This window comes from Bufo bufo, chromosome 6, assembly GCF_905171765.1.
Source record: "Bufo bufo chromosome 6, aBufBuf1.1, whole genome shotgun sequence".
In the NCBI taxonomy this organism is placed as follows: domain Eukaryota; kingdom Metazoa; phylum Chordata; class Amphibia; order Anura; family Bufonidae; genus Bufo; species Bufo bufo.
Window position 1 is genome coordinate 372,709,361 of NC_053394.1, and position 14,323 is coordinate 372,723,683.

Genomic DNA, 14,323 nt, shown 5'->3' on the forward strand with positions numbered 1-14,323 from the left:
CACAAAATGGACCTTCTGGCCTGTCTGGAATGCACCAGCCGTGGAGGAACAGCCAATCCAACGTCCCATAGATATAAATGGTTAACAGAAGATATCACAGCAGCATGTCGAGTGTGACTTTTATTGGGGACCAGAGTGCACACACAAGTACGACGTTTCGGCTACACAGTAGCCTTTCTCAAGTAAATATAATATACTTGAGAAAGGCTACTGTGTAGCCGAAACGTCGTACTTGTGTGTGCACTCTGGTCCCCAATAAAAGTCACACTGGACATGCTGCTGTGATCTCTTCTGTTAACCATAGTCAGAGGTGAGACTGTAGAATAGGATGTGATAGGGGTCAGCAGCTCCAACCTTGACTTAATAATCCAAAAGCATGTTTACCTAGATAGCTAAAGACCTTTTTCTAAGTCCAGTGGCCCCTGGCATCTGCCCCAGATTTTACCAAGTCCTTACTTTTATTTCTTCCTGCTTACAGTGGCCATAGATGCCCACACACCAGGTGCAATACACGTCAGTATCGAACCACTTACTGGACATGGTTTTGATACAGGTAAGGGTCAGTTTCATTGTCAGTATGGAAAATGTAATTAGATTCCAGAATTGAAAGGTATCGGGGCAAATGTATTAATCCTGTCAAAAATGTAGACATTGCAAACGTGCGCCAAAATCAGGGAACTTAAAGTGGCCCTGGAAAAAAACCTTAAAGTTGCCCCTTTCTTGAAGGTAGGTCAAAATTGACCGAAGGCGGGGTAACACAAGTAGGCAGGGCCAACATAAGTAGGCAGAGAAACTGAAGTAGGTGGGGTTAGAAATACCTCCCAGATGCCACAAATACAACATAATGTAGACAAATACAACGTCATATATTTATGGCAGACCTTGGGGATTTTGTTGGACCTCCTGCCACCACCATCGGATCCCTGCAATCACATTGTGGTGGACAGATGAACTTCCTCACACTTTAGATGCAGAGGTCTCTATGGACAGCGGCTTCTAAAGGGATAAAACAGCCGGAGATTACATGTATTGGTCTTAAATTAGTGCCCCAGTGCGAGGCTTTTTTCAATAGCCAGGACATTGGGACTGAAGTGTGTATTGCATTGCAGTCCCTTGAATGACCGCCATAATTTTTTTTTAAAATACAGTGTTTGTATTCACTATGAGTGATCGATCAGATTCAGATTTCTTTACACAATGTTATGGAATGTGTGAAATCATTAAAGGGGTTCTCGCACCCACAAACCAAAGTTAATAAGTTACAGGAATGGCTGCAGCTGTGCACTTGACCATAGATGGAACCTCACACTTCCAGTCCAGAAGCAGCAGAGATGGGACTCTCGGTGCTAGAACAGAACTGCTTTCAAGAAGCTTTTTTTGGTTTTTACTGTTTTTACTTTATTTTACCCACATTAGCGGTGGTAATAAATTTTGGTTTTGGGGTCTGACAACCCCTTTAATATTATTGCGACTGATCCTTATATTTTTGGGTTAATCTTTTAGGTGCAAAACAATAGTGTAGACAATATTGGATCATTAACTCATTTAAACCACATGTGTCATTTGTAACAAGATTATTAAAATTGCATTTTCACTTATTGTCAGGCATTTCCCTTTAAGAAGAATGTTGTACAGTAGTATTTCAGTATCATATGTTATAGGAGTTGACAATGTATGCTCTCTGTCTACTTATTCTTAAAAAGCAATAGATAATGCTCTTCCTCCAGAAGACCCTAAGAAAAATACTTCAGAGCCTCATGGTAAGTCTTAAACATCATTCTAGTCTAATTACAGTATATCCATGTTTTGTAGAATTTTGAGTGGATGGCAACTTTTGAAAATTTGGTTCCTTGGAGGTTTGCAGTTCCAATTTTTGTTCATAGACAACATGGCTTTTTTTCTGTGACACAGCATCACCTCAATGTAGATGATTGGGCTTGCTAACATCCGGGGCTGCTTTCCAGGAGGTACTGGCTTTGGCAGCACCCAAGAGATTTGTCAATTCTTCCAGGAGTCTACAACATCTCCTCGTTTTCTGAGAGCCTCCCAATCGTGGGAGGTGCTGCCTGGCTTTGTCAGTTTTAACTTATTCCATTCAAAATGACAATATAGACACTAACGATACGTTGAAAAAAAAAACACCATGCCTAATCAATAGAGAAACATGTGGTGGCACCAGAATTGACCTAGTCTGGTTGAATAATGAAAGTTGGTTCCAAAATAAAGTTGGGGTATATCCTCCTGTAAATGAAGGCACTAACCCTATAGTACCCTATAGATTAGGTGGTGGACCCCATTCCACCCTACCTATCTAAATACAGAGCACCCAACCTGATAAGTGCAACCCCGTCTGGAACCTCACTATAACACACTCAATGTGCCCTACAATATGACTGACTTTCTGGAATTACATTACCTAGTAACTATACTTATTTCATGATCGCATTATATGAACGATTACCTTTGTCTATAATAAACACAATACTTCATATAATTTCCATTTTTATACCTATGTACGTACTGTATATACTGCTTTGTTACTAATTTCTTTTTAACCTTTTACGGTACTTTGTTTAAAATTAATAAAAAATTAATGAAAAAAATTGCCCACTGCTCATGCTCTGACGCTTCGTGGTCTCCACTGGTCTCTCCTTCTCGACACACAGGAAATGACTACTTAACAAATCATTGGCTGCAGAAGTGACTCACATCAGTCAGTGATTGGCTGACTGTTCATTTCCTCTGTGTCAAGCAGGACAGTAGACAGACCAGTGGAGACCTACGAAGTGTTGGACCAGGAGTGGCAGAGGATCTAGTGAACATTGTTTCTTTTTTGTTTTGAACTAATTTTGAGCCTTTGGTAAAAAAAAATAATAATAATAAAACTAGTCACCAGAAACCCCCTTTAAAGGGGATGCCACGTGAAAAAAACCTGTATTTTAAATAGAAGCCAACCCAGCGATCAGCTGATTGTCCTGGGTCCGGCTTCTCTAGTGACTAACTGTTACTCCTTGGTGAAGGTGCATTTGGCTAGACATTTCCACCATAACGACCCCTGTAGTAGTATTACATGGTGGCTATTCACATGACCAAAGTGATTTTATATCCTGGCTTATAGAGGGGGGTCCTGAGCCATGCTATGATGTGCATATGCCCTTTATGTTTGTTGTCCTTGCTGGCCGCCAGTAAATCATTACATTGTTTTGGACACAGATTATCTACAGTGGGATGCGAAAGTTTGGGCAACCTTGTTAATCGTCATGATTTTCCTGTATAAATCGTTGGTTGTTACGATAAAAAATGTCAGTTAAATATATCATATAGGAGACACACACAGTGATATTTGAGAAGTGAAATTAAGTTTATTGGATTTACAGAAAGTGTGCTATAATTGTTTAAACAATTATGACGATTAACAAGGTTGCCCAAACTTTAGCATCCCACTGTAGTTATGGATTAAAATGAGATCGTATTCTAAATTGTTGGCCTTTTATGCCATCAAGAATTTGGCGAATTTCCAATTTTTCCAGCTCTCATAACCATGCCTATTCTTATTTAACTTTTTAGTTGTTACAGACTCTCTCTCAAAACCAACCATGAAATACATCCCACTTGGCAAGAATGAAATGCATATAACTTGTTTCTCTAAGTCCAGAGTTCTACCCATCCGGTATCAGCTCTTCCTACATGAGCGTCTCCTACAGGAGAAGATTGTTTATAAATCAGTACCTGCAAACTTCACCATGCGAATGACCCCAGGAACTAAAGTTTATCTAATCTGCACTGCAATAAGCCCAAGTGGTGAAAAGTCAAGTAACGAAGTGACGCTACGTGTAGGTACGGATAGGTACATAGTGACTGATTGTTCATCCACTTTGGACACATTCTATTATATTGATCATATATGATAGCATACCCTTGGATAAATGGGTAGAGGCTGGAGTTTGCTTTCTAGAGATAATACATCCATGTGGAAGCTTTGTAGTACACATTACTCTATGCTTTAGGGTCCATAAGCATGGGCTGAAGGTCATCTGAACGAATGTATGAACATTTGTTCTCCATCATTGCCCCATGTAAGCATGTCCACCAATCCAACTGCTCGTTATCCCTTGATAACTTTCATGTGGACATAAAAATCATCATCTGTCTGGAGCACATCGCTGAGCGTGTAATGCTGTTAACGATGATTCTTTTGTTCAACTTGCTATTGTGTTGGTGCTCGTTATCTGTTCATGTATATGGGTCCTTATACTACTGGTGAATGTACCTACCACAAGGCACTATAGACGGATGACTAGGGCTCATGACAATTTCGGGACCCTTTGTCAAGAAAGACAAGGACGCAAGATTTATCTAAGAGACTTGCTCCTGCCCCCTCCTAAGTAGTTCTTGAGTCAATGAATATCTATTACAAACTGATGGTGGTGGAGCTGTCAAATATAATATTAAAGTGGTTGTCCAGTGTAGCTAGTTTTGGAAAAGGGTTTGGTTGAATGAATATAGGCAGTGATTCTCACCTCATTGGTCTCCATGCTTACTGGATAACCTTTGTCATCTAAAGGTCACAATAGAAAGTTTCTATCAAGTAGCTATATAGTACTTGCGCTGCTGGTCCCAGAAGTGAAGTGGGTTGTGTTCACACAGAGAAAACAGAAGTAGTATTGGAACCGCGCTGCTCATTCAAATAAGACCTTTTCTTTCGGTGCACATATCCACGTGGCGAGACACAAGACAAAGATACTCTCGTTGTTTGTTCCACAAACTTCTAGAGGATTCTCTATGGAGTATCAAAAATCACACAATAGTGAAGTACCTCCGATGCATTTTAAATAAAGTGGTTTTATTATACTCACAAGCATGTTAAAATTGCCAGCATATCATACAATTTGATGCGTATCACAGCCTGACCCGGGTTTCGCACAAGGCTTCATCAGGGGCGATATCTAAAGTTCCCCTGCGGTAAGTTTGTTATATCTAAACCATCCCCCAATCCTTGAACTTGCGGAAAGATCCACCCGAAACCACACTTAAAACAAGGGAGTTAACCCCTCCATAGCCTACTTACTTATCCCACATACCTAGAAGATAATAGCTGCATCCCTCTTATAGAAAATATCTATAAAAAAATGTTTAATTCAGTATAACGACGTCAATCTAAAACAATGTATAAATACAAAAGAATAAAATACATACAGCATTATTACAACTACCATTTGCTTTATCTTCACGCAACCCATTCATTAAAGGTCACATGTTCTAGTTGGCCAATAGAGACAGGTGATCGTTCTTCATTCACAGTATGGTCACATGTTTAGACTACAACTCCATAACCCTCCTCCTACACAACAGTAGTCACGTGTTTAAAGCGACCAATGGATACATAGTATTACTCTTCATTCGTAATCTTATCCCTTCTCTACGTTTCCATATAGAAGGTTGTCCAAGTTCACACCTACAGTTTCTTGACAACCTTCGAAATGCCTACATCAACACTACCAGTTGCCATTACGACCCATGGTTAAAAAATATTCCAAAGGGCCAATTAAGAAGTTTGTCAAGAAACTGTAGAGAAGTAATGGATTATAGGGTACAAATTAAGGTCATACAAGAACGTTTTCTAGAGAAAGGTTATGATGAAGAAAAACTGAAAGAATGTACGGGAAACATGGAGGAAAATAGGAATAAAACAGAGAGTGGAAAAAAGAAAATAGAAAGGGATTTCCGATTCACTTTTATGACGCAATTTAAAACTGATGTGGGCTATATAAAAAATGCAATAAAAATAAATTGGTCCATTCTCAAAAATGACCCAATACTAGGGAAAAACATCCCGGATCGCCCAGACATTGTGTATAAAAAAAGCTCAGAATTTGCGAATGTACCTAGTAAATAGTTCTATTCCAGCCATTCAAAAGAATTTTTTTTTACATAAGTTCACATGGTGCGGTTTTTGTGGTGGGTGTAAATAGGACGAAGCACGCGGAAAGTGTAAAGTCGACAGCTAATGGGCAAGAGTTCAAGGTGACTGGGGGTCTATCCTGTGAGAAAGAAGGGGTCATCTACGTTTTGGAGTGCCCTTGTGGTCTCCAATACGTGGGGAGGACATTGAGAAAATTGAAAGTGAGGATACAAGAACATATACAGTAAGGAACATAAATAAAGGTTTGGTCACACGCAGCGTTTCTCTGCACTTCAAGCAATTCCATTTAAAAAATCCCAAAGGTCTTAAGTTTATGGGAATTGAGTCAGTAAAACATATTGGTGAGGTGGTGATCTTGATGCGCAGATCAATAAGCGTGAGGTAGAATGGATATATAAGCTTAACACCCTACAGCCAAAAGGGATAAATATAGAATTTGACCTGAAACCATGTTTGGTCTAATTCCGATAAAAAGCACTCTACCTCAAATAATAGAAAAAAATACTGCAAAAACCTAAATGCTTTAAAACCGGGCCGTGGAGAATTGTTAGCCGGGCCGCGGCGATCAGGGCAGTCTTTAACTCTGTACTAATGAAGCGCTTCCATTATGGAAGCGCTTCATTAGTACAGAAGGACCAGGGAGCGGTGAAGGATCTGTACATAAGGGGCTAATGGGGGCTTATGGCTGACATGAGGGGCTAATGGGGGGCTTATGGCTGACATGAGGGGCTAATGGGGGGCTTATGGCTGACATGAGGGGCTAATGGGGGGCTTATGACTGACATGAAGGGCTAATGGGGGGCTTATGGCTGACATGAGGGGCTAATGGGGGGCTTATGGCTGACATGAGGGGCTAATGGGGGCTTATGGCTGACATGAGGGGCTAATGGGGGCTTATGGCTAACATGAGGGGCTAATGGGGGGCTTATGGCTGACATGAGGGGCTAATGGGGGGCTTATGGCTGACATGAGGGGGTAATGGGGGCTTATGGCTGACATGAGGGGGTAATGGCTGACATGGGGGGCTAATGGCTGACATGAGGGGCTAATAGGGGCTTATGGCTGACATGAGGGGCTAATGGGGGGCTTATGGCTGACATGAGGGGCTAATGGGGGGCTTATGGCTGACATGAGGGGCTAATGGGGGGCTTATGGCTGACATGAAGGGCTAATGGGGGGCTTATGGCTGACATGAGGGGCTAATGGGGGGCTTATGGCTGACATGAGGGGCTAATGGGGGGCTTATGGCTGACATGAGGGGCTAATGGGGGGCTTATGGCTGAAATGAGGGGCTTATGGCTGACATTGGGGGGCTTATGGCTGACATTGGGGGGGTTTATGGCTGACATTGGGGGGGTTTATGGCTGACATTGGGGGGGGGGGGTTATGGCTGACATTGGGGGCTGATAGATGGCTAAAGGTTTGGGGGTTGATCTGAGCCATTGGGGGTCTGATCAACATTGGGGGTCTGATTGCTGGTCTGACCTGAGGTGTAATGAAATTTTTTTTTTCTTATTCTCCTCTAAAACTAGGTGCATCTTATAGGGCGAAAAATACGGTACAGTGCAGCAGAGACCAGTGCAGCAGAGACCATAGTCAGTTTATATAGTCATTATATAGTGTTATATATTTTAATATGCACCTTGTGTTTTGTTATGCGCGTGAATCAGTCAGCCCCGCCCACCCCCTAAGCCCTGCCCCAGAACCCCCGCCCCCTTCCCCCCTCACCCGGTCCCTGGGAAAATTGTCTCGCATGAAACCGGTCCTTGGTGCAAAAAAGGTTGGGGACCACTGCTTTAACCACCTCCGGACCGCTGTACGCAGATTCGCGTTCCGGAGGTGGCAGCGCTGCGCACAATCACGCATATACGCGTCATCTCGCGAGATGCGAGATTTCGCTCCAAGCCGGCCCGCGCATGCGCATCGCGGGCCGGCAAAATTCAAAGAACAAGTTCGTCACCAGCCTGCCAGCAACGATCATTGGCTGGCAGGCTGGCGATTTTCAAAAAATCCAATCAAAAGTCATATAACAGATCATATTAGTAAATATGATCTGTTATATGGCTTGTCTGCTCCTCTGCTGGTCCTTTTCGTCGGTTGGATCCAGCAGAGGAGCAGACTGAACTGTGAGTACACCAACACTACACCTTAGCCCCAGATCACCCCCCTGCACCCCAATTAACCCTTTGATCACCCCTTTTATCGCCCCTGTCAATCACTAGTGAAAGGAAAAAAAGTGATCAGTGTAAACTGTCACTTTTTTTTTTTCACTGGTATTGACTGTTAGGTTTTAGGGATAGTTTAGGCCCCTTGGTTAGGTAGTTAGCGTCAGTTAGCGCCCACCCCACCGCACCGCAGTCACTTTTATTCGCTGATTAGCGTATCGCTAATCAGCATTTGTACTTTTATAGTATCTGTAAGTGATCAAAACTGATCACGGTCAGATCTATAATAGTATTAGTGTCACTTTAGTTCGCCCTCCACCCAAAATGCAGTGTTTGCCCGATCAGGCCTGATCGGTCGCCCCACACGTGCGTTCACCCACGCCCGCCCCACCGCAGTGACAAAAAATATATATTTTTTGATCACTGCACATTCATTTTACACGCTCTGCGGCGATAAAAAAATCAGTTTTGATATTTTTTATCAACCACAGCGGCCTCTGGTACTTCGCTAGCCTCCCCTTTGTAAGACAGGTTTGCTTTTTTTCTTGGGTAGTCTCAGGGAATACCCCTAAATTTAGTAGTCCAAAATGTCAAACAGGGGGTATTCTTCTGAAGAGGCCTACAGGATTCTGACCCAGTCGGATGAGGAGTGGGAACCCTCATCTGACGAATCTAGCGGGTCAGAATATGAACCTGTAGAAAGCAGTGGCTCTCTGACCCAAAGTTCGGACGAGGAGGTTGAGGTCCCTGGCAGCACCAGGCGTACCCGGCCCCATGTCGCTAGACCACAGGTTATGCAGGATCCGCTTCAAGAGCAGCAGAGTGGGGCTGTCACTGCCGGATCACGTGGTGAGGCATACACCAGCAGCGCAGCCCTCCCTGGACCTAGTACCAGCACTGCCGTACAACATGGTGACGTGGCGAGCACCAGAAGGGCAGTTGAAGCTGGTACGGTGGCACGTGCACTAGTTACCCCGTCGCAGCCACCGCGCAGACAGGCCCGTAGAGCCCCTAGAATCCCTGAGGTGCTGGCAAACCCTGATTGGCAGTCACCAACTTCAGCCACACCTGTAGTTCCCCCTTTCACCGCCCAGTCTGGAGTTCGGGTTGAGACGGCTCAAATCGGTTCGGCCCTGGGATTTTTTGAGCTGTTCTTGACTGCGGAGCTCTTGGACTTAGTCGTGGCAGAGACAAACCGGTATGCCACACAATTTATATCCGCCAACCCGGGAAGCTTTTATGCCCAGCCTTTCCGGTGGAAACCAGTCCAAGTTTCCGAACTTAAAATTTTTTTGGGCCTTCTCCTCAACATGGGCCTGACAAAAAAGCATGAATTGCGGTCATATTGGTCCACGCACCCGATTCATCACATGCCCATGTTCTCTGCTGCTATGTCCAGGGCACGATTTGAGGCCATCCTCCGTTTCCTGCATTTTAGCGACAACACCACCTCCCGTCCCAGAGGCCACCCAGCTTTTGACCGGCTCCACAAAATTCGGCCCCTCATAGACCATTTCAACCAGAAATTTGCAGATTTGTATACCCCCGAGCAAAACATCTGCGTAGACGAGTCCCTAATACATTTTACCGGGCGCCTTGGCTTCAAACAATACATCCCAAGCAAGCGCGCCCGGTATGGGGTCAAATTGTATAAGCTCTGTGAAAGGGCCACAGGCTATACCCACAAATTTCGGATCTATGAGGGAAAAGATCAGACCCTGGAGCCGGTCGGTTGCCCTGACTACCTGGGGAGCAGTGGGAAGACAGTCTGGGACTTGGTGTCACCCTTATTCGGCAAGGGGTACCATCTTTATGTGGACAATTTCTACACAAGTGTGGCCCTCTTTAGGCATTTGTTTCTAGAACGGATTTGCGCCTGTGGCACCGCGCGAACTAGTCGCGTGGGCTTCCCCCAACGGCTTGTAACCACCCGTCTTGCAAGGGGGGAGAGGGCTGCCTTGTGTAACGAAGAACTGCTCGCGGTGAAATGGAGAGACAAGCGTGACGTTTACATGCTCTCCTCCATTCACGCAGACACGACAATCCAAATTGAAAGGGCAACCCGTGTCATTGAAAAGCCCCTCTCAGTCCACGACTATAATGCGCTCATGGGAGGGGTGGACTTCAATGACCAGATGTTGGCTCCCTATTTAGTTTCCCGCAGAACCAGACGCTGGTATAAGAAGGTGTCTGTATATTTAATTCAATTGGCGCTGTATAATAGTTCTAAAAATGCCCTCCTAAAAGGAATTTGGGCCCCTTTGCCCACCTAGGCTGCAAAAAGGTGTCACACATCTGGTATCTCTGTATTCAGGAGAAGTTGAGGAATGTGTTTTGGGGTGTCTTTTTACATATACCCATGCTGGGTGAGATAAATATCTTGGTCAAATGCCAACTTTGTATAAAAAAATGGGAAAAGTTGTCTTTTGCCAAGATATTTCTCTCACCCAGCATGGGTATATGTAAAATGACACCACAAAACACATTCCCCACCTTCTCCTGAGTACGGAGATACCAGATGTGTGACACTTTTTTGCAGCCTAGGTGGGCAAAGGGGCCCACATTCCAAAGAGCACCTTTCGGATTTCACAGGTCATTTACCTACTTACCACACATTAGTGCCCCTGGAAAATGCCAGGGCAGTATAACTACCCCACAAGTGACCCCATTTTGGAAAGAAGACACCCCAAGGTATTCCGTGAGGGGCATGGCAAGTTCCTAGAATTTTTTATTTTTTGTCACAAGTTAGTGGAAAATGATGTTGTTTTTTTTTTGTTTTTTTTTTTCATACAAAGTCTCATATTCCACTAACTTGTGACAAAAAATAAAAACTTCCATGAACTCACTATGCCCATCAGCGAATACCTTGGGGTCTCTTCTTTCCAAAATGGGGTCACTTGTGGGGTAGTTATACTGCCCTGGCATTCTAGGGGCCCAAATGTGTGGTAAGGAGTTTGAAATCAAATTCTGTAAAAAATGACCTGTGAAATCCGAAAGATGCTCTTTGGAATATGGGCCCCTTTGCCCACCTAGGCTGCAAAAAAGTGTCACACATCTGGTATCTCCGTACTCAGGAGAAGGTGGGGAATGTGTTTTGGGGTGTCATTTTACATATACCCATGCTGGGTGAGATAAATATCTTGGTCAAATGCCAACTTTGTATAAAAAAATGGGAAAAGTTGTCTTTTGCCAAGATATTTCTCTCACCCAGCATGGGTATATGTAAAATGACACCCCAAAACACATTCCCCACCTTCTCCTGAGTACGGAGATACCAGATGTGTGACACTTTTTTGCAGCCTAGGTGGGCAAAGGGGCCCATATTCCAAAGAGCACCTTTCGGATTTCACTCGTCATTTTTTACAGAATTTGATTTCAAACTCCTTACCACACATTTGGGCCCCTAGAATGCCAGGGCAGTATAACTACCCCACAAGTGACCCCATTTTGGAAAGAAGACACCCCAAGGTATTCCGTGAGGGGCATGGCGAGTTCCTAGAATTTTTTATTTTTTGTCACAAGTTAGTGGAAAATGATGATTTTTTTTTTTTTTTTTTCATACAAAGTCTCATATTCCACTAACTTGTGACAAAAAATAAAAACTTCCATGAACTCACTATGCCCATCAGCGAATAGCTTGGGGTCTCTTCTTTCCAAAATGGGGTCACTTGTGGGGTAGTTATACTGCCCTGGCATTCTAGGGGCCCAAATGTGTGGTAAGGAGTTTGAAATCAAATTCTGTAAAAAATGACGAGTGAAATCCGAAAGGTGCTCTTTGGAATATGGGCCCCTTTGCCCACCTAGGCTGCAAAAAAGTGTCACACATCTGGTATCTCTGTATTCAGGAGAAGTTGAGGAATGTGTTTTGGGGTGTCTTTTTACATATACCCATGCTGGGTGAGATAAATATCTTGGTCAAATGCCAACTTTGTATAAAAAAATGGGAAAAGTTGTCTTTTGCCAAGATATTTCTCTCACCCAGCATGGGTATATATAAAATGACACCCCAAAACACATTCCCCACCTTCTCCTGAGTACGGAGATACCAGATGTGTGACACTTTTTTGCAGCCTAGGTGGGCAAAGGGGCCCATATTCCAAAGAGCACCTTTCGGATTTCACAGGTCATTTTTTACAGAATTTGATTTCAAACTCCTTACCACACATTTGGGCCCCTAGAATGCCAGGGCAGTATAACTACCCCACAAGTGACCCCATTTTGGAAAGAAGAGACCCCAAGGTATTCGCTGATGGGCATAGTGAGTTCATAGAACTTTTTATTTTTTGTCACAAGTTAGTGGGATATGAGACTTTGTAAGAAAAAAAAAAAAAAATCATCATTTTCCGCTAACTTGTGACAAAAAATAAAAAGTTCTATGAACTCACTATGCCCATCAGCGAATACCTTAGGGTGTGTACTTTCCGAAATCGGGTCATTTGTGGGGTGTTTGTACTGTCTGGGCATTGTAGAACCTCAGGAAACATGACAGGTGCTCAGAAAGTCAGAGCTGCTTCAAAAAGCGGAAATTCACATTTTTGTACCATAGTTTGTAAACGCTATAACTTTTACCCAAACCATTTTTTTTTTACCCAAACATTTTTTTTTTATCAAAGACATGTAGAACAATAAATTTAGAGCAAAATTTATATATGGATCTCGTTTTTTTTGCAAAATTTTACAACTGAAAGTGAAAAATGTCATTTTTTTGCAAAAAAATCGTTAAATTTCGATTAATAACAAAAAAAGTAAAAATGTCAGCAGCAATGAAATACCACCAAATGAAAGCTCTATTAGTGAGAAGAAAAGGAGGTAAAATTCATTTGGGTGGTAAGTTGCATGACCGAGCAATAAACGGTGAAAGTAGTGTAGGTCAGAAGTGTAAAAAGTGGCCTGGTCTTTCAGGGTGTTTAAGCACTGGGGGCTGAGGTGGTTAAAAGGCGTAACAATGCAATTACCATCAGTCCTTTGGTGTAGCTCTAACTTATCCAGTATGCCGATGATACAGTGGGATGTGAAAGTTTGGGCAACCTTGTTAATCGTCATGATTTTCCTGTATAAATCGTTGGTTGTTACGATAAAAAATGTCAGTTAAATATATCATATAGGAGACACACACAGTGATATTTGAGAAGTGAAATGAAGTTTATTAGATTTACAGAAAGTGTGCTATAATTGTTTAAACAAAATTAGGCAGGTGCATAAATTTGGGCACCACAAAAAAGAAATGAAATCAATATTTAGTAGATCCTCCTTTTGCAGAAATTACAGCCTCTAAACGCTTCCTGTAGGTTCCAATGAGAGTCTGGATTCTGGTTGAAGGTATTTTGGACCATTCCTCTTTACAAAACATCTTTAGTTCATTCAGGTTTGATGGCTTCTGAGCATGGACAGCTCTCTTTAAGTCACACCACAGATTTTCAATTATATTCAGGCCTGGGGACTGAGATGGCTATTCCAGAACGTTGTACTTGTTCCTCTGCATAAATGCCTTAGTGGATTTTGAGAAGTGTTTAGGGTCGTTGTCTTGTTAAAAGATCCAGCCCCGGCGCAGCTTCAGCTTTGTCACTGATTCCTGGACATTGGTCTCCAGAATCTGCTGATACTGAGTGGAATCCATGCGTCCCTCAACTTTGACAAGATTCCCAGTCCCTGCACTGGCCACACAGCCCCACAGCATGATGGAACCACCAGCATATTTTACTGTAGGTAGCAGGTGTTTTTCTTGGAATGCTGTGTTCTTTTTCCTCCATGCATAACGCCCCTTGTTATGGCCAAATACCTAAATTTTAGTTTCATCAGTCCACAGCACCTTATTCCAAAATGAAGCTGGCTTGTCCAAATGTGCTTTCGCCCACCTCAAGCAGAAAAGGCTTCCTCTGCATCGCTCTCGCCTACAGCATCTCCTTGTGTAAAGTGCGCCGAATGGTTGAACGATGCACAGTGACTCCATCTGCAGCAAGATGATGTTGTAGGTCTTTGGTGCTGGTCTGTGGGTTGACTCTGACTGTTCTCACCATTCGTCGCTTCTGTCTATCCGAGATTTTTCTTGGTCGGCCACTTAGAGCCTTAACTTGAACTGAGCCTGTGGTCTTCCATTTCCTCAATATGTTCCTAACTGTGGAAACAGACAGCTGAAATCTCTGAGACAGCTTTCTGTATCCTTCCCCTAAACCATGATGGTGAACAATCTTTGTCTTCAGGTCATTTGAGAGTTGTTTTGAGACCCCCATGTTGC

At 43.2% G+C, this 14,323-nt stretch overlaps 1 protein-coding gene across 11 annotated transcripts in view; it reads left to right on the forward strand.

The window, feature by feature from the left end:
- The window catches only part of LOC121005905, a 47,171-nt gene that overhangs the window by 19,332 nt on the left and 13,516 nt on the right, over nucleotides 1–14,323 (forward strand). For 6 of the 11 annotated variants that reach the window (XM_040438726.1, XM_040438723.1, XM_040438724.1 and 3 more), the window contains one exon: nucleotides 3,568–3,837. In XM_040438726.1, the coding sequence (XP_040294660.1) occupies nucleotides 3,568–3,837 (270 nt within the window). The other 5 variants (XR_005779977.1, XM_040438727.1, XM_040438730.1 and 2 more) reach the window with 4 other exon arrangements.